Source organism: Crinia signifera, chromosome 3, assembly GCF_055691185.1.
Source record: "Crinia signifera chromosome 3, ASM5569118v1, whole genome shotgun sequence".
NCBI lineage: Eukaryota > Metazoa > Chordata > Amphibia > Anura > Myobatrachidae > Crinia > Crinia signifera.
This window is the reverse complement of record NC_139219.1, coordinates 154,850,011-154,870,548: the sequence shown is the minus strand read 5'-3', so window position 1 is coordinate 154,870,548 and position 20,538 is coordinate 154,850,011. Positions and strand designations below refer to the sequence as shown.

At 42.8% G+C, this 20,538-nt stretch overlaps 1 protein-coding gene across 1 annotated transcript in view; it reads right to left on the bottom strand.

The window, feature by feature from the left end:
- TRDN (triadin) overlaps window positions 1-9,930 on the bottom strand; it is a 427,364-nt gene extending 417,434 nt beyond the window's left edge. The window contains exon 1 of the mRNA XM_083174940.1: window positions 9,210-9,930. Coding sequence (XP_083031066.1) covers window positions 9,210-9,930 — 721 coding nt within the window. The remainder of the gene's footprint in view (window positions 1-9,209) is intronic.
- Between the last annotated feature and the right edge of the window lie 10,608 nt (window positions 9,931-20,538).

Here is a 20,538-nt window from a genome sequence, read left to right as displayed (position 1 = left end):
CATTTCCCCCTTCTCCCTGCTGAGCACCTGTCCCCCCTCCTGCCCAGTATCTGCCCCCCTATCCCTGCCCAGTATATGCCCCCCTATCCCTGCCCAGTATCTGCCTTTCTCTCCCTGCTCCTGCCCAGTATCTGCCCTCCTCTCCCTGCCCACATATGCTCCCCCTCCTGCCCAGCACCTGTCCCCACTCCTGCCCAGTATCTGCTCTCCTCTCCCTGCCCAGCATCTGTCCACCCTCCCTGCCCAGTATCTGCCATCTCTCCCTGCTCAGCATCTGTCCCACCTCTCCCTGCCCAGCATCTGTCCCCATCTCCCTGCCCAGTATCTGCCCCAACTCCCTGGCCAGTATCTGCCCCATCTCCCTGCCCAGTATTAGCCCCCTCTCCCTGCCCAGAATCTGCCCCCTCTCCCTGCCCAGCATCTGTCACTCATCTCCCTTCCCAGTATCTGCTCTCCTATCCCTGCTCAACATCTGTCCCCCCCTCCCGCCAAGTATCTGCCACCCTCTCCCTGCCCAACATCTGTCACTCATCTCCCTTCCCAGTATCTGCTCTCCTATCCCTGCTCAACATCTGTCCCCCCTCCCGCCAAGTATCTGCCACCCTCTCCCTGCCCAACATCTGTCATCCCTCTCCCTGCCCAGCATCTGTCCCCCCCTCCTACGCAGTATCTGCCCCCTCTCCCTACCCAGCATCTGTACCCCATCTCCCAACACATCTATACCCCCTCTCTCTCTCCTTAGCATCTGCCCTTCTCTCTCAAAATCTGTCCCCCCTCTTTTTGCACATTATATACCCATCTGCACTAACTAACACTACTGGGAGTTATGTATAAGGGGCCATACTACTGTGGGTGTTTTAAGTGGCAGCGCTGTTGGCATTACGTTTAAGGGACACTACTTATGTGGGCATTGTGTATAAGGGACACTACTATGTGTTACTTTATGGTGTAATTCATTTGGTGGTACTATAGTGCGTCTATGCCCCTTCCTTATGATACCACAACCTTTATTTGTGTGCACTGTCCATTTATTGAATATGGGAGAGCGCAAATATATAGTTTGCAGGAGGGCGCCGGACACGCTAGCACCAGCCCTGATTGTTGTATGCTGAATAACACAGCGTTCCTCCAATATAAGTCTGATCCAGGGTTTATTAAAGTTTAGTGAGGAGCCAGGGTTCTCTTTAACACAATCTCATGTGAGAGTGTCTCATACAAGCATAATTCATACCTGTATGTAAGTGTTTAATATATAAAAAAACATTCTGAACTTTGAAAAGGTAAGTTTAAATATAATATGCTTAATATGTAGGAACTCACACATTCATTCAGAATTGTTTTTCAAAAAAAATATTTTAGTTAGCAGTAGAACTGGCATGTTCTACGGATAAATGCTGCAGTATGGCATACTGTATTGTAGCTGTGAAAGTGATGTGCACATTTTGTCTGTCATCATGTGCAATGCTGTGATTGCTGATGTGATTTCCAACAGTCTATATACAAGTCTTCAAACACATTTGCAATGGATGTAATTGTGCTTGTTTGAAGTTGCTATTGTGCAGATTGATTTGACAAATGCCTATTGTAGTTAGCTGATTATTTTTGCTTAAGTGTAAACTCAGATTATAATGACCTTAAATGTCATGGGGACCATATATATTGACCATAGGTTGCTCTTGTGCAGGCTCTTGTACTGTCTCTGGTGGTCAATGAGGCACACTGACAGGCACTGATTCATGCTCCTGATCCTCTTCTTCCTATTGGGGCAGGGGATGCAGATGGTTGATACACATATGATGGACATGTAAAAATAAACACATGTGGACCTGCCCCTGGTGTTCTATTGATGACTATGGATTCTGCAAGGCTAGAGACTTACTTGGTGGCACTGTGGAGTAAAACAAGGGCTTTCACTTGAGAGATTCCAAGGAGCAGGCCTGGAGAGCAGGGGGTGAGGTTCCACAGATCCGACAGAGGGGATTGGACAAGTGATGTCTCCGAAGTGGTGTCAGGAGACATGGTCATGAGCACATGCTGTGCGAAGCACTGGAGATTGCAATGGAGTCCCAGCAGTGTGAATAAGAGAATATTTAACTACAGTAGCAGTGAGTTACAATATTAAGGGGGAGATTCTCTAAGCAAAAAAATGCGGTAAAACCCCCGTCATCGGGGTTTATACCGCATTTTGGGATGCACTAAGCATCCCCCGCTGGGTCATCGTGGCGGGGGGCATCGCCAGAAAAATCTAGCGTGCCCCATAGAAGCCTATGGGCTTCTAACGCGACCCCCTGCTGCCCCGCACCGACTCACCGCTGCGCCGCACGGACCCCCGCTGCCCCGCATTGCCCCCTCACCTGTGTCCGGGCAGCACAGATCTGTGCTGCCTGGACCTCTGACCTCCTCCTCAGTGCACTGATCCTCTTCTGGGTGCAGGGAGGAGGAGAGCCAGCCCCCCGCAGCAGCAGCCAGGTAAGGGAGGGAGGGGGGAGCCGCCGTGTCCTGATGGGACCAGCTGACTCACCGCAAAGGACAGCTCTTAACGCAAGAGCTGTCATTTGCCATAATTATCACATATGTTAGTGCATATGCAATAATTATGAATGCGATAGGGGGCGGAGCTGGGATAGGGATGTTAGAACATCCCCCCTTAAGTGTGTTATAAATCTGTCTTGTAAATAATACCAGGGTGCAGAGCTTGGATTCTAACAGATATCTCCACATATAATACTGAATGGAAAATTACAAATCCTTTGTCTAATCAAATTGGACCACTTTGTGAGATCTGAAGGCATATTTCAAGGTAATTGGGTGGTCTGATGAGTTGGGTGGTCTGAGGAATTTCAGAAATTGTTAGAGCCATTATGAATGGTACAGTATATAAAAGACCTAAAGTTGTGGTGTACTATGTCTCAATAAGTAGATAGAAACTATTTACTATAGTGAGGCTACTGATTGTTGTCCCATTTCAGAAAGCCCCCATAGTCCTTAATTTGGCCCTGAGACAACTCCTATCCCTTTCATATTGCAAATGCCAGGATTTGGACATGGGTCCATCCCTGTAGTGACCTGGCATTTGTGATGAAAGTCAGAAAGGGGGTGGGGTGGAGCGGTGATGTGTCATCAGGGGGGCGGGGAAGAGGCAGCTCTTGGAGCTGCTGCTGCCTACTCCCAATAGTGTGAAAGTGAACCGGGTCAATTGGCTTGGTTTACCCATTCACATCGCATACAAATCATTGACTTTTAGTTTCACAGCAGGGCGGAAACTAGGATATTTGTCAACCAGACCAAGGCAATATTTTGGCCACGCTCCGTGCCCGCACTCCTCTGCATGCATGTATTAGTATCATATCGAGCAACCAGGGAGCATGCAACCTTCTAACCCCCCCCCGCGCAGTTGTGGTCCTGTTCATATTAATAGTCACATATATAATTAGCCCCACTAATATAAAATAATTACACTTTTGTACATTCAATACGTAATTACTGCACATCCCTCAGCCTAAGAAAAAATGTCAGCCTAATTAACTCCATAAACCTCTTACCGCCCTTTTTCTTTGTACTGGAGGCCATGAAAGCGTTCACACAATAGTCAGATTTTATTATGAAAGCCTTTTGAGATAAGAAAAATGTGTCAACTATGAGCAAAGGCAAGTTATATTCTGTGATTTGCAGTCAGTTCTTACTTTAACGCTTTTGATCAATGATCTTTTACTATTGAAAGCTTTTCAGATCTGCTTCAATATACATTATAAGAGCCCCTGAAGTATGTCCCAAATAACAAATTGTCTAACTACAGGGAGCTGGAAAAAACTTAAAACACCTGAGTAAATGAAAGATACCAAAATATACAGTACTTATGGCCCATAAGGTGAAAATAGTAGTTTTTTATATTTAATTTTTAGTCCCCTGTATTTTTAGACATATAACAAAAATATACACAATGGGTTTATGGGTGTTTTTATATTTTGGTTAAAATGCTTGTTTATTTTATTTATTTTTATATATTGTACTGAAACTTGGTATTCTGTACACATGGGCGGATTCATTTCTGACATAGCTCATTTTGTAGCTGAGGACTAGGGCTTTCCAACGAGCCTAGCCCTGGCATCACTGAAGCTCATTTGATCCCAAATCTCTGGGCCTTCAATCTGATACCAGGATGGTCGATAGGGATCAATTGGTTCCACAGATATTTCTGAAATGTAATTTCATGGCTGTTCATGTTCTTTGAGGGCAGAACCAAACAGTCCAGTTTAATGGTACCAAATAATTCAAAGCCCACTCAAAAGTTCTTCAATATGATACTGGTCTGCAGGGACTAAGCTGGTGTAAAACAAGACAACCCGGGAATATCCCTGCATGATCCTGGGACCATATTCCCGGGTAAGTCCCTGCATTTTCTGGTGTGAAAGGGGTATTATTTCAAATAGCTGGGGCATGCAGTGCTCTGAATACAGTTGGGCAGCCTCCCGGCTGTTAATGGCTGTCAATTCTGCCTGGCGGCGGCTGTTCCCCAGTTGCCACAAACATGTATTATGCCTTTGCAATGAGCATGTTATCCCTGGCAATGAGCATGGAACCCTTGGTAATGAGCATGTAGGTAAGTAGCACTTATGTAGCATAATTTTTAATAGGCATTATGGTGTTTGGCATAATACATAATGGACATTATGGTGTGTGGCATAACACGTAATGGGCATTATGGTGTAAATTGTTAATTAGTGCCAAAGGCGCTCAATGTCCCTGTTCATGAAGCATATTGTGAATGTTGGCTCTATCTGTGTAGCATTATGTTAATTTTGGCGCAATCCTTGTGCCATTATGAGAATTATGGCGTGGTACACTACATTAAAGGACATGACCCCTTTTAAGTGGCCCCACCCACTTTTTCCTGAGCGCGCCTTTGGCACACACACAACTATATTCTTCACTTTTGTCGCCAAAGTGGGCCTGTGTACTTTAAACACCATGGCCTATTTTTAATCCCAATCCCACCCTCTCTCTCTTCTCCTCTCTCTCACCACTCTCTTAGAATGTACACTGGCACCACTAACGTCCCCCCCTCCCAATCCCTCTCCTATCATGGTGGCCCCCCTACCACATTCTCCTGGATCTTCCCCTGTCTGTACATACAGTAGCTACAAAACCTAATAACTTTTGAAGACCAACATTTCATCATCACAATGAAAGATAGCTGTTTACAGAGAGTTCTGGCATATACAAAATTTCCTGGGGAATGCACACAGACCATCCACACCGGTTATAAGTACAGCTTAATTCAAGTATCACTCCTAACACAATGGTGCTACTTTGGTAGCCAGTATAAAATTAAAGAGGGACAAAGGAAAGGAATGATGGTTACGTCAAAGTGTGCATATGACAAGAAAAATACAAATTAATATAATATTCAATACATAATTAAATATGGAGATGTCTAGCACTTACTGACCTTGCAAACATTAAATATGAAAGTCGATTGGCAAACTTGTGTGTTCAACCCAACTATTTTAGTAATATAATATACATTTAAGCCGTGTTTCAAGTTCTGTGCACTATAAGAATGGAATGCAGATGCATTTTTCCATTGTTACAAATTAAATGATGCTTCTGCTGCCAACTGAGGACTCTGATAAATGAGTAATGTGACTACAGTAGGACTGAGAAATGGAAATATTGTCCAAATATACTGTACCAGCAAACATTTATATAGAAAGTCACAGAAGATCTCACTTACAAAGTTTTGAAAACTGCAAGAGCATTGAATATGCTAAATGGTTTTACCAAATACCCATAGTTACCATCATGTTTATTGAAGGCGGGCTTTCATTTGTCACCTTTGCAAATGCAAATTAGGTTATATGCTCCTCAGATATCTAATACATTGAAAACAGATACTACTTTGATATGGCCAAATAATTCAGTAATAAGAGGTAGAGGATATCAATTGTTGATAGCAGTAGAGGTGGAGGATATCAATTGTTGATAGCAGTAGCGTTCAATCCCCATCCATTTTATTAACAAAGAAGAATCCTGCAGCTTCCAAGGTTGAAGATGGGTGAATGAAGCTTTGACCAATATTTTCCCTAACCCTTTATGGCCCAATGCATGTTGGTGGTGTATCCCAGCGATGAAACCGGTACAGTAGACGAATGAGGCCCTAAGTCGTCGTCCCCCCCCCCCCCCCCCTAAATAAATATGGTTTTAGCATTTTGGTAATTTTCATTTCATTGTAGCTCATACAACAAAAACATTGTAATTGCTTTAATCTGATATTTTAATCCTCTAGCATCTGCTGGAAAACGTTCATAACTAGTGTTTGTACCAATAGAAAAGATGGACCACTCTGGTTCTATCAGTGAGAAAGTTAGTTGGTTGCAATTCATATTGGATGGCACTTTGGAATATGAAACAAAAACATTGGTTAGATCACCTTTAAGAAAAGGAGGAGTAGGAAAAAACAGATTTCCAACTTCTTATTGTAGGGCTTGTTCTGGAGGATCGGAAAATTAGGAAGGGAAAGCACCCATATGGTTGTTTAATTCCTGTAAATCTATCATCACTGAGTAGACGTCTATTTGTCCAAACAAGCTCAGTATCAGATCTTCAATTTGATTGGGACACCATGCAGAATTGTAGTACTATCCAAATGCCAGGATACACTGAAGCTAGAAAAGGATTAATTGGACTCAACGAGGGGCATGGAGTCTAACACGGACAATGGTGTTCACTAGAAATTCATACAAGACAATTTAGACTTTACTGATGTAATGTAGCTCCACAGATTAATGCCCTTCTGAGCAAGACCCAGATGAAAGTAGTAGGTGAGTCCCTGGCAATCCAGTGTGTGTGTGTATATATATGTATATGTATATGTGTATTACTCATCCTTACACAGGGAGACGCTTCCCGTTAAAACATTTCTTCACGTGTACAACAAGATTTGTTGTGCACATCATTTTCTGCCCTTGTTCGATGGCCTACATAGGCAAAACTGAGAGACAATTCAAGGAACGTATGTCTCAACACCGTTCCGCCATCCGAGCTGCCATAACCAAGGGTACCAGTGACCAACCACTGGCCCGACATTATGCAAAAGCCAAACATCCTCTTTCAACGGTCAAATATATGATTCTTGACCATGTTCCACCACTGGCTAGAGGGGGAGACAGGGGGAGAAAGCTATTGCAGCTTGAAACCCGCTGGATCCATAAGTTGGGTACTATGGCCCCCAGAGGCCTTAACGAACAGTTGGGTCTCCATTGGTTCTTGTGAAGATGTAGATATGAGGAGTCGCCTCACTGAGAGCTGACACCAAATTTAGCTGTTGCTTTTTGCTAAATTGAAGTATAGTGCTTATATTTACTTCTTTGTTAGTAGTAACATCAGGTCTAGTTAACACTAGGCAGCCCTATTAGTGGCCCATATTTACTAATTACTTGCGTAATAAATTTAAGCAATGTACCCTGGTCTCTAAGGAGAACACAAATATATAGATAGCAGTTTTCTGTATTTATCCAATATAATGATCCATGCTTACAACACAGATCATCCTTAGCTATGCATGTGGTTCAAAAGAAACTTCCCCTTTTTTTCTTTTCCCGTATTTATTCTTATTAGCTCTTATAAATACACTGTCTTCGTTTTTAAGTAATACTCCTTGTTTAATTATTATAGTTATTTTTCCGCTGTCATTTATGCTTTAGTTTGCTGTATTCACGTATTTGTTGTATTTATTTTTGTGTGTTATCACTTGTGTTGCAGGCAGTGACAGCGGTTCACATCCACACGCATTCAAAAGCACATTTCTCCTCTTTTTTTTCTGGAGTCTCAACAAAACTTTATTAAATTTCTTCAAACGCACAGACGCGTTGCTAGGGCAACGACATCACAGACAGTTCATTTGTGTAAGCTGTTTTTTGATAAAAGCCCTGAAGGGCTGAAACGTCACTGGTCTTGGCTACGAGTCGTTTGTCAGTCTGAATAAGTCCTGAGTGCCGCTGCTATCCCCTCTTTGTATATGGGTTTCTGCTCTGGCGCCACCCTGCTGAAGGCACCAGGCTCAAAGTATCGTTTATGGAGTTTGGAGTGCCAGCCTATCACGCTATGTATATGTATATATATATATATATACATATATATATATATATATATATATATATATAGCCAAAAAGAATACAGAGTGGCACTCCAGAGCTTTTCAAGATAACGATTTAATCCAGCAATAACACCAACGTTTCAATGCCTACTTGGGCATTTTCATCAAGGCTTAAAAGATAACAGACAATGTCCTACCTTATAAACACCACAGAACTCCGCAGTGCCGCGAACGGGACCACGCACCCGGGCGGCGGCGCAGGAGGAATGATGTCATCCCGCTGACGTTTCTCCTAGCGTCGGCGGCGTCCGTCACCTAGCAACCCTGTAACAGTGGGAGAAACACAAAAGAAACACACGTAAGGAAAATGACATATTAAAACCACAAATAATACTGAAGCGGTCATCATGCAGAGTGAATCAACAAAACAAGCTGTCTGCATGATACAAAAAAGGTCTAGGCACGTTTACTGCCTTATATTAACAATCGCGTCCCAGAAGAAATAAATATTACTTGATGGGACTATTAACTGTCACAAACCATAGGACGGGGCATATAAATCCCTAACAAAAAATTAAAATAGGCATAAGGAGAAATCATTTTGCATTATAAACATTACAATATGAGTGATTACACAATCCAAAGATAATCTGATCAGAAATTTAGAGAGATAGTACGCTAATCCCTGAGTGATCGTTTAACCCTTTTGGGGTTACTGTACCCAGTCTCAAAATCCATCTTGCTTCACTCTTAAGTAAGCTCAAACCCCTATTGCCTCCCCTCAGAGATCCCGGCACATGATCAATCATGCGATATCTCAGCTGAGACATAGTGTGAGAAGCAGTGACCCAGTGGCGGGCCACTGGTTGCTCACTATGGCCAGTCAAAAGGGCATTCTTGATAGCTGACCTGTGGGCTGCCATAAGCTCCTTAAAGGAACGTTCGGTTTTACCGATGTATGACAGCCCACAGGGACAGACTATCTGGTACACCACAAACCGTGTATTACACGTAAGTGTGTGATTAATATACATGTTTTTTCCAGTTTGGGGATGAGGAAAGGTATTTCCTACCATAAGAAAACGACAAGTGGTACATGTGCACCGAATGTTACCCTTTTTGGAATTTCTGGTGCTCGGGCCTATCAAAATCTCGGTTTTAACTAAAGTATCTTTGAGATTTTTGGGTCTCTTATAGCAAGCCAAAAGATCAGTGGTATTTAGGCCAAGATCTGGGTCTGATTTGACCATCGGCCAAAGTTTTTTAGAAGTGGAGTTTACTAACACACTACTGGTATTAAAGGTGGTGACCCAGGGCATACGATTCCCCAGGGTTTTGAGGGTATTTTTGGGTACTAATAGATCTTTTCTCTCAAGGGCATCGACTCTATTTTTAGCAGCCTCCAGGACCGGGGAGGGGTATCCCCTATCTTCGAATTTTTGGATCATGAGATCCATCTGGTTGTCCGCTTTGATAGGATCAGAGTTTATGCGCTTGGTGCGCAATAACTGAGAGTATGGAAGTCCTTGAATAGCTGATCTGGGGTGGCAACTGGAGTAATGAAGTAAATTGTTACGATCAGTGGATTTGGAAAACAGACTGGTGGATAATTGGCCATCTTCACACCTAATTTCTACATCTAGGAACGTTATGCATTCTTTACTGTGGATAAAGGTAAATTTAACTGGGCTGGTGGTTAAATTATGCTGTTCAATGTGCCTGGTAAGATCTTCCGCTGGGCCCCTCCAAAAAATCAATAGGTCATCAATATAGCGGGTGTAGAAAAATATACGTCCCGCTATATGTTGATCACTGAAAAATATCTCCTCCTCCATCCGGAACATAAATATGTTTGCGTATGAGGGGGCCACCGCCGCCCACATAGCACACCCGGTCAATTGGAGGTAAAAACCCCCATTGTAGAGAAATTTTTTTTTTTGTAAGTATCAAGCCAAGGAGCTCAAGCACCAGATTCACATCTGGCCCATCATACGCCGGGTGGCCTGTGATGTAGTCTCTCACCGCGGCCATCCCCAAATCGTGGGGAATGACCGTGTAGAGGCTACACACATCCACCGTGAACATACAGATATCCATATCCAATTTACTGAAAGACTGTAGTTTGCATAGTAATGAAGTGGTATCCAATAAGTATCTGGGATGAGCCCGGATACAAGGCTGCAACACACTATCAATGAAAATAGAAGAAGGTTGAAAAAGGGACTCCCGGGCCGAGATTATAGGGCGGCCAGGGGGGTCCACCAAGGTCTTATGTATTTTGGGGATAGTGTACATTAATGGTACCAGGGGAAATGTTGGAAGTAGTGCCTCCTTCACCTGACTAGTAATGAATTTCTTGTCAACTGCTTGTTGTAGAACTTGTTCTAATTCATTATTATAAGTGCATGACGGGTCCTGTGACAATTTCTTGTAAGTTGTTGCATCATTCAGATGAACCATCACTTTACTATGATATTTGTCTCGGTCTTGGAGAACTAGGGCCCCCCCCTTGTCAGCGGGGCGAAAGATTAATTTTTCGTTTTTTGATAGGTCATGTAGGGCCATCCGTTCTGCTTTCGACAAATTGTCTCTTGTAGGACATTTCTTAGGGACTTCTGTTGCTACCCCGTTATTGAGCAGCCGCATGAAGGTCTTGATTGTAGGGTTAAAGGACTGGGGGTCAAACTGTGATTTTGGGAGAATTTTCTTCAACTGGGGCGGTATAATGTCCCAACCACTCACTACCTCTTTGGATGCTGTAATGGGATCTCTAGGCTTTGAGAAGAAATCCTTCAACCTTAGTTGGCGGGCCAATCTGTGTTGTTCCACCTGCCAATTATTCTTATCAAAATGTGTAGTGGGAATGAAAGATAAACCTTTTGAGAGAAGGCTGGATTCCACGGGAGTCAGGGGATATGAGGACAGATTAATGACTAGTTCATGCCTCTCCCTCCTGGTGGTTTTCTGCCAGCGTTTTTGTCTCTCGGTCTGGCCCCCTCTCCGGGTGTACATTCGCCACCGCCTGGTGGGTAGCGTTTGTTGCGAGCCCCTAAAGGGTGGGGCAGGCTGATAGATGAGGGAACCGCTCCTACACATTCTCCTTCGCTGTTTGAGGAGTTAAAATCAGTTGAGGACCCCTGTGTCCTATTCGGACCTCTATTATGTCTCCGGAAGAACGGCTTTTTGGGCCCTCCTTGATGCTGTGAAGTTGTCCACTGGTACACTAAATTCAACTCGTAGTCAGTGTCCACTTTTAATTTCTTTTCCCTCTTAAATTTAATTAGATTTCTCTTATAGACTTGCAACTGCTCATATAGCTTGGCATACCAGTCAGTGCCAGGATCCTCACTGAGACTGGTTTTATGGTTTGTTTCAAATTGAACGATCTTCTCCTTGGCCAATTTCACTTCTTGGGTGGAATACTCGATTATATGAAGCATTAGGTCAAAGGAGCATTTGTTCACAATGGCGACCCACTTGCGACAAAAAGTGGGATCATGTCTCCCTATTGTGGGGCCATTTTTCATACGAAGCCCCCTCGGGATTTTTTTAGCACGATAGTATTCGCTTAGAGATAACCCGTGATAGTAATAGTCTATTTCACGTTTTTTCAATTTTAGTAAATCTCTATATAATTCATCAAGGGGTGCAGCCTCCGATAAATCATCCAATAGGTTACTGTATAGAATCCCCTCAGCCTCTTCAGGGGTATAAGTATATGCAGCCCCCACTGGGTATATGGTGGGACAATAACCTCCTGATGCTTGATCCGGTGGTGCTTGTGACATAATACTGAGACACAGCCAAATTTCAATGTGGACCACACCGGTCCGCACACAAAGGGTTATATAAAAATAAAATACACAGAATGAAACAGATAAGATATAAATGGAAACATAAAAATAAAGATGTGTGCTACAATGGAGCAGCCTGCAGAAATCCCACCACCACAATAAACAAACGTTATTTTGCTGCCTGGTAACAATACTCTAGTTTCAAATGGTCATCCTCTAAAACTCAAAGAAAACAAACATAGTGCAATATCATCTAATTAAATGTGTTCTTTTCATTTCTTCATTCACACTCATATTTCATATGAGAATAATCACATTGAGATCCATCCATAAGGATCAACATGGTGTTTTTCTCACCAAAATAAATTCTTATGCTGCAAGAAACTCTCCAGTCAACAGCTGAATCATCTTGTTGGTCAATTCCAGAATGCTTTGGTAATGGTGCCTCTCATGTATCAGTGAGTGAGGTGGAGGCACCGGTGTCAGAAACAGCAATACAGTATCTTCTGAAAGCTGAAATCTGAGAAATCTGTACAGAAATAAGTACAGAGAGCGGATACATTTTGCTTCAGTCGGTGAATGGCTCAATAAAAATTTTGGTTCTTGTTTCCTAGCACGGCGCCCACGAAGGCATTGTATTCAATTTAAAATTGTATACCATTGTATATGGCATACAATGGCATACAATGCGATGCGATTTTAAATTGTATAAGCACCCTAATGTTTTTTTTTCAATGTTAAATGGTCCCCCTATACGATTTTTAATTGTATAAGCACCTTAATAGGTGCTTACAATGTTAAATGCACCCTCACACCACCGCCACTATCAACGCCAACCCAAAGCGTGGCGAGCGCAGCGAGCCCGCGAATGGCGGCGGTACGCGTCCTCTGATCTTTTCATACCCCACTATCCACGTCGGCATGGAGTTGATTCTAGATAGAGTGTCGAGCGCAGATAGTGTGTTGATTCTATATAGTGTGTCGAGCAGATTACTTTACATGTATTCCGCGTCCCCTCGCGGGGCTCGCCACGCTTCGGGCTCGGTGGCTCGCTGCGCTCGACACACTATCTAGAATCAACTCCACGCTGACGTGGATGGTGGGGGTATGAAAAGGTCGGAGGACACGTACCGCCGGCCCTCGCGGGCTCGCTGCACTCGCCGCGCTTCGGGTTGGCGTTTATAGTGGGGGTGTCGTGGGGGTGCTTTTAACATTGTAAGCACCCATTACGGTGCTTATACAATTAATAATCTTATAGGTGGGCCATTTAACATTGAAAGAACCCATTAGGGTGCTTATACAATTTAAAATTGTATACCATCGCATTGTATGACATTGTATGCCATATACAATGGTATATAATTTTGAATTGTATAACATTGGGTGCCATCGCATCGCATCGCATCACATACAATTGTAAGGCTTATGGTATACGATGCGATGAACGCCGTGCTAGGAAACAAGTACCAACATTTTGTTTATCTAAAGACTATGAAAAAGTGTAAAACAAGCCATATGGTTTTAGTACTAACCACTGCAAGGGATGTCAGACCAGCAAAGATCCTTCTTCAGTGCTATATGCTTCCAACCCTGTGCCGCAAAGCCCATGGTGTTGTGCATTTGTGTAGCACTCACTGTTTTTCTATAAGTTGAAAGAAGAGGGAAAAAAATAATACAGGTATGTCATTTTGAAAACAACTTAATGGGATCAGTAAAATGCTTTTGTTTTGCACCGCTTCCTCTGAATAATCAGTCTAGCTGGAGGTTGTTGACAACAGGGGGGGGGGTTAATACTATAAATTTTGACAGTTGTGGATTGATAGATCTATAGTGTGAGATAGATATATAGATAGATAGATAGATAGATAGACAGATGGCCGACAGCAAAAGGTTGACATGCAATAGGTAGACAGAGTCAAAAGGTTGATTATCAAAAGTTTGACATTCAAAAGGTCGGCAGGGTCAAAAGGTCGACAACCAAAAGGTTTACATGAGTTTTTCACTTTCTTTGATGTCGAGATCAGTAGACATGGACCATTAATTAGTGTAAAGCTTACGCTCGTTCTGCTTTGGGCACGGTGCCTCGCTACACTGGGCACACTATTATATTTTCCCTCAAATTAAAAAATTGTTGAAAAATCATGTCGACCTTTTGGCCCTATTGACTGTCTATCTTGACCGGGGCTATTTTTCAGCAGGAACCAGCAAGAACTCAGTTCCTGAACCTCTAATTAAATAAGACATTGTCAGGAACCTTTCATGGGCCAACATTTACATTCCATAAGATGTTTTATTTTAAAGTCACCTGGAGAATCTATGTTTCTCTCTCTTTGTCTCTCTCTCTCTCTCTCTTTGTCTCTCTCTCTCTCTCTCTCTTTGTCTCTCTCTCTCTATACAATTTTATTTAATCTAACCACCCCCAGACCATCTTTCCAAGAAAATGAGTACTGATCTAGACACTGTAGATCTATCAACCGGATACAATTTGGGAAATGGACAATACATAATATGGGGCTGATTATTAACGGGGTCAATGGAACTACTGTAGTTGCATACTATATACACAGTGTATTACTATGTAGCATACACTTAACTAGGGCACTACTATGTGGACTTAAAATGATCTTAATATGTATTAGAGCACCGTTAGGAGCAATAAAATTAACTAGGCACTAACATAATATAAAATAAACTTGGCCACTATTATGGGAAATATTTAATATTCTAATATTGGGTAATGACTGTGAGGATGGTGGTGATATACGATGATGATAGGATGATGAAGAGACTTGAGCATGTTAATATATTAAAATGATAGGTTGCTATAATAATGACTCCTGGGCAGCACCAGCTGTGTCCACTCCGGTGGAGCAATTTGGATTTCTAGAAATATTGGCGGCCTTTTCAAAAACTGGCTATGCCCCTGCCTCCGAAGAACTACAGTACAATATAGTTTACATATACAGTACTCTAAGACCAAAATAATTCCTTTTTCATATGATTCACAATCAGATTATTACCTCATTATTGTAAATTTGATATACATTTACCCATTGTACAGCACATATGGGATATTTAGCCTCCCATTAGCTGATAACACAAAATATGTACTGCCATAACTAGAATTTCCAGACATTTTGGAAAAATGACTTGTGGACTTTTTCTCCTTTTACCCTTGAGAATAGAGTGACTGTATAAACATTACAGAAGTAGATGTTAGTGTGACAGCCTGTTTCAATTAGAGCCAGTGTGTTGGTATTGATATATAATGATATGGGAATCACAGACATGAGAAAGAGCAATTTGTCATTGTAACAGACGGGTTCCAAATTAGCTTTTTCCTTAGCAAGCTTGGCTTGTAGACTGCATACAAAATGATTCCTGACATTGCATCATTTTTAAAGCTCATCTAACTAAAATTAAACATTTGGATAGTGAAACCCTATGAAGTGCAACTATTTACCATGGTGTACAGTAACTGTAAAAAAAGAAAACTATTTCAATAGCTCAGAAGCAACCATGTCTGCTGTTTTCAGATATTGGGGTGTATTCAATGTGTGCCTATATTTCCGATAGTTAGAAATATCGGCACACACCTATTTACTTCGGTCATTTTCAGTTGCATTGTCACACATACAGATTCGACTTTTTAAAAGTTGAATCTGTATTGTCAAAAATGGCCACTAAATTTGTTAAATCTGCAGCCGTTTTCACCGATCGTTGGCTTTCTGACCATCAGACCATTTCCGACATTCAGAAAGACTGACCTGTTCTTATTGAAAAGTGCCAATATTTACGTATCTCAAAAATATAGATAAAGTGATACGATAATTAAAATTATAACAAAAGCTCAATGTTTTTATAATTATTATTTTTCCCAATATAAGTTGTGTGATAAAGGCATTTGGTATGAAATTCCGACAGTAGGGGTCTCAACAATCAGAATGTTGACAACAGCATCCTAACAGATTTTGGGACATTTTTTAACCCTAACGTACCCTACCACAGCTAATTGTCTCCTTCCACCACCTAACCCTAGCAAAAACCTTGCCCCACAGCCTAACCCTAACTCTCCACCAAGTGCCTTTCCCTAACATTAATATTTGTCATTGGGATTCTGACCCTCAGTAGTCTTACAGCCAGGATCACTTATAAAGAGGTGATGCTGCATACTGTAAATAAAAAACTAGGTACACCGGACACTTTTAGTGTTTTATCTTTTGGTTTTTGATCTGGATCCTCCTTTGTATTTTGAATCTGAATTAGTTTTGCCAAAATCACCCTTCTGGGTTTTGGTTTTGGATCTGTATTTTTTTTTTAAATCATAAGGACTGCTAAAATGGAAGCACAGGGCAAAACCGCTGGATTTATATGGCAGCAAAGGACACCACCACTGGACTTACACGGCATAATTATATGGCAGCACAGGGCAGCACCACTGGACTTATATGGCAGAATTATGCGGCAACACTGGGCAGCACGCTGGATTTATATGACAGATTTATACGGCAGCACAGGACAGCACCGCTGAATTTATATAGCAGACATACTGCAGCACAGGACAGTACCGCTGGACTAAGACGACAGCACAGTACGCCACCACTGAACTAATATGGTAGAATTATGCAGCAATACAGGACAGCACCACTGGACTTATACGGCAGACATACGGCAGCACAGGACAGAACCTCTGGACTTATACGGCAGCACAGTACAGCATCGCTGGCTTTACATAGGAGCACAGGACACCACCAATGGACTTATACAAAAGACACATACGGCAAGACTGCTGGACTTTTATGGCCGCACAGGACACCACCACTGGACTTATACAGAAGACTTATATGGTAGCACCAATGGACTTATAAAGCAGAACAAGTCAGCACAAGACAGCACCATTGGGCTTATATGGCAGCACAGGACACCACCACTGGACTTATATGGCAGAATTATAGGGCAGCACTGCCGGACAGGTACAGCACACTTATACGGCAGCACTGCTTGAATTATATGGCAGACTTATTTGGCAGCACAGGACACCACCACTGGACTTATACGGCAGAATTATATGGCAACACAGGGAAGCACTGCTGGACTTACAGATGGAAAGACTTTCTTCTTGCCGATGGCTGGTGATAGAATCGCCAATCACCAGTCCCTGGAAAGGAACACGCATGCACAAGACATTGTGCGTCCCCTTCCGATGAAGCTCTCCGCCGCTCCCCAGTTGCTGCCCACACCCCCTAACCCTGCCTGTCTCCCTGAAGCGGAGATGGGCAGGGTTTCCGCTCCCCCTCACCCCTGGACTTATATGGCAGCACATGACACTACCACTGAACTTATAATGCTAAATTATACAGCAGCATAGGGCAGCACGGATGGACTTATACAGCAGACATACGGCAGCACCATTGGACATATATGGCAGCAAAGGACAGCACTGCTGGACTTATAAGGCAGATTTATATGCAAGCAAAAGGCAGCACAGGACACTACCACTGGACTTATAGGGCAGAATTATATGCAATCAGAGGGCAGCACTGCTTGACATATACGGCACACTTATATGGTAGAAGAGGGAAGCACTGACTGATTTATACAGCGGATTTAAATGGCAGGACCTCTGGATTTAAATGGCAGTGCAGGACACCACCACTGGACTTATACTGCAGACTTATACGGCAGCACAGGACTGCACAGCTGGACTTATACAGCAGAATTACTATCGATTCTGATTGGTTGCCCATAGCAACATCCCATCTACAATAGAACTCCCATCTTAGTAAATAAACACTGATGCCTCTTGCATATGGCATAAAAGTGAAAATTCTTAAGATCTAAATTGACAATTTATTTTCTGCTCAACTAGCTGGGATTGTTTTACATTGTTATCTTTACTAACAATACATTATCCACTGAGACTCTAAGTTTACTCTTACACAGTCAGTACTCTCATGATCTCTCGACTGTGCTATGTGCACCTGTTTTGTCTCTCCGCTCTGACTGGGCATCTGGCAATGTGAGACTGAGTCATTTGCTCTCTGCCTTGCCTTCTGCTCACGATTTGCCAGAATATCAGTTTAAAATGAAGTCAGTTTCAATCATTTCTGGTTCATTGATTAGTAAGCAGCAATTTAAAATCACAATTAAGACTCTCTCTTAATGTTATTTAATCAAAAATCACATATATCCCGATTAACACATTTTGTGTGTTGCTTCGATTAACATGTCTGAATTTGTTTGATCATGCACTGGATTTTGCTAAGCAGTTTTATTTATATAGTGAAGCCATTGTAATAACCATAATATAGATTGCATCTTGGATATGGCTTGCATTTTCTAGGATCTCAAAAATAATAATTGCGAATAAGTATCTGAAAGGGAACAAAGTCGACAAACTCAATAAATGTAATGGCAGAGATAAGCTTTCTAGGGGTTCATTCATTATGTTTTCAACTTCCTTCAAGGTCAAAGAGCTGTGCAGAGGCATTCATCGTGCTTCATTAACAAAATAATCACTTCCAAAAAGCTGCAATCAGCTTTTTAGAAAAGTCAAACTTTCCCCCTCCATTGGTAAAAAGATGGTGCAGCTGCAGATATTCCTCAAACCCCCTTTCACCAACACCAATACTACCCTTTGACTTCCTGTCTGACAGATAGCTACTACTGTGTTTCCAGGGAGGGACTTCAAGGCAGGGAGATCATTGCAGGCATGCCCAGGACCGGCGACAGGGGGTCAAGGGGGACATGTGTGAAGGGCCCCGGTGATCTGAAGGGCCCCAGGGCCAGTCTGTATTACCCCCATGGCCGCAGCAGTCTGCAGCCTGTGTCTGTGTGCTGTCTGTCTGTCTGTGTCTGTCCGACTCACTGTTGTGTGCGCCGCCCCCGGGTCTCTCCGGCTGCTGCAGTGCTGATGTGGCAGTCCGTCACTAACCACTCACAGTGTCTGCTGCCGCCGGGTACAGCTGTCAGATAGCCGCAGCCACTCAGTGCTCGGAGGTTGAGTTGGCTGTCTCCTGGCTGCACTCCACACCGCATGGACCTTACTGTGTGGAATACACCATGATCTGTGTTCCACACTGTGTGCTGTCTGTGGCTGCCTCCGAGTCCTGCCCTGCTGGCTGCTGCTGCAGAGATTCTACTACACAGTTGGAGAAGAGTCCCCAACTAAAGTGTAAAAGGCCCTCCCTGGATCCATAATGGTATAGGTAAGGAGGGAAGGACTAGGCAAAAAGGCAAGGAGCTTCCTGGAGCTCATCTCTCTGCAGAGAGAGCCAGGCATGGCAGTGTGCTGCTAGCGTAGTCACATACATGATCGCTCATGTGAAGGCTTAGAAACAGCTGTAATATTTTAACAAAAATAAACATGGTGTGTAAAAGCATTAAAATTAACACACAATACCAATACAAATAAATCAAAGAGATTGTAGTCCTACAGCTATTTTTTTATTTGATGTGGCCGGCGTCGGCGGTCCTGATACTCAGAGTGCATGTTAACTTTCCCTTACTATTATGGCGGATCCACCTTTATCTGCGGCTCCAAAAAGCAAATTCTGTATTTTCAAAAGATGCTCTGTTGTTGATTGCACAGCAGTAGAAGCCACAGATAATGGCGGATCCAGAGGCACCATAATAGTAAGGGAAAGTTAGTGTGTACTCTGTACCATCGCAGTACAAAACCCGGCTACCTCAACAAATCAAAAATAGCTGTAAAGCCCCGTACACATTGGGCAATTTTAGCCATAATCATGGGGGATATGGTCGGTAAGTAACCATATCCCCGTGTGTACGGGGCAACTGTTGCCAGGAGCGCGCTACCGCAACCAGCCCTAGTGATTATCGCTGGTCCCACGCGCATGTGACCAGCAGCTTCCCCCAGCAGAGAGTATTACTTTTCTCAGAAACCATCTCTGGTCGCTGATGAAATCGGGAAACTGAGCAATATGTTGCTCAGAGATCTCGTACTCCGTGTTTACAGAGCTTAACATTACAATCTCTTTGATTTATTTATTTTTTTGGTATTGCATGGTTATCTTTAGCGCTCTGTTACACACCTTATTTCATATTGTCATATACAGGCATCTCTGCAGTGAGAGCCAGTGTCATCATTATTGTCATATACAGCATTATACTAATAAATGTACCATGCTCTTAATTGTTTTTAAGCAGCTCCAATAGGTTAAACTAGATTAAAATAATAAAAGGAGTGCTAGGGGTATTATGTTGGAAACCCTAACTGTCCCTACCTTCTTGTACCTTCTTGCAGTTACTTGTATTATTTTGTATCTATGTAAATGGACGTTCTATTAAAGTTGTGTTTTCAGTACTACTTTTTTTTTATTCTTGTTCTACATGCAGAAGAGGGTTGTGTGGGTTTGGGATTATATGGTGGTGGGTGAAATATCAGTGTACAGGGCCCCAAGATTTCTGTTGCCGTCCCTTAGCATGCCACTCTCATAAAAGCTAGGAGGGGGTGAGAATGTGCTCTTCAGTACCATATACGCCACTTATCTCCAGTTCCCAGTGCTCACAGCAGACCATAAATTGATTGGATTTGCAGGATATAGGAAAGTGGGGTAAGAGGTGAGGAGAGACTGGAATTGGCACAAGCAGCCGGCGTTAAAGGGGAGACAACGAACTTAACTTTAA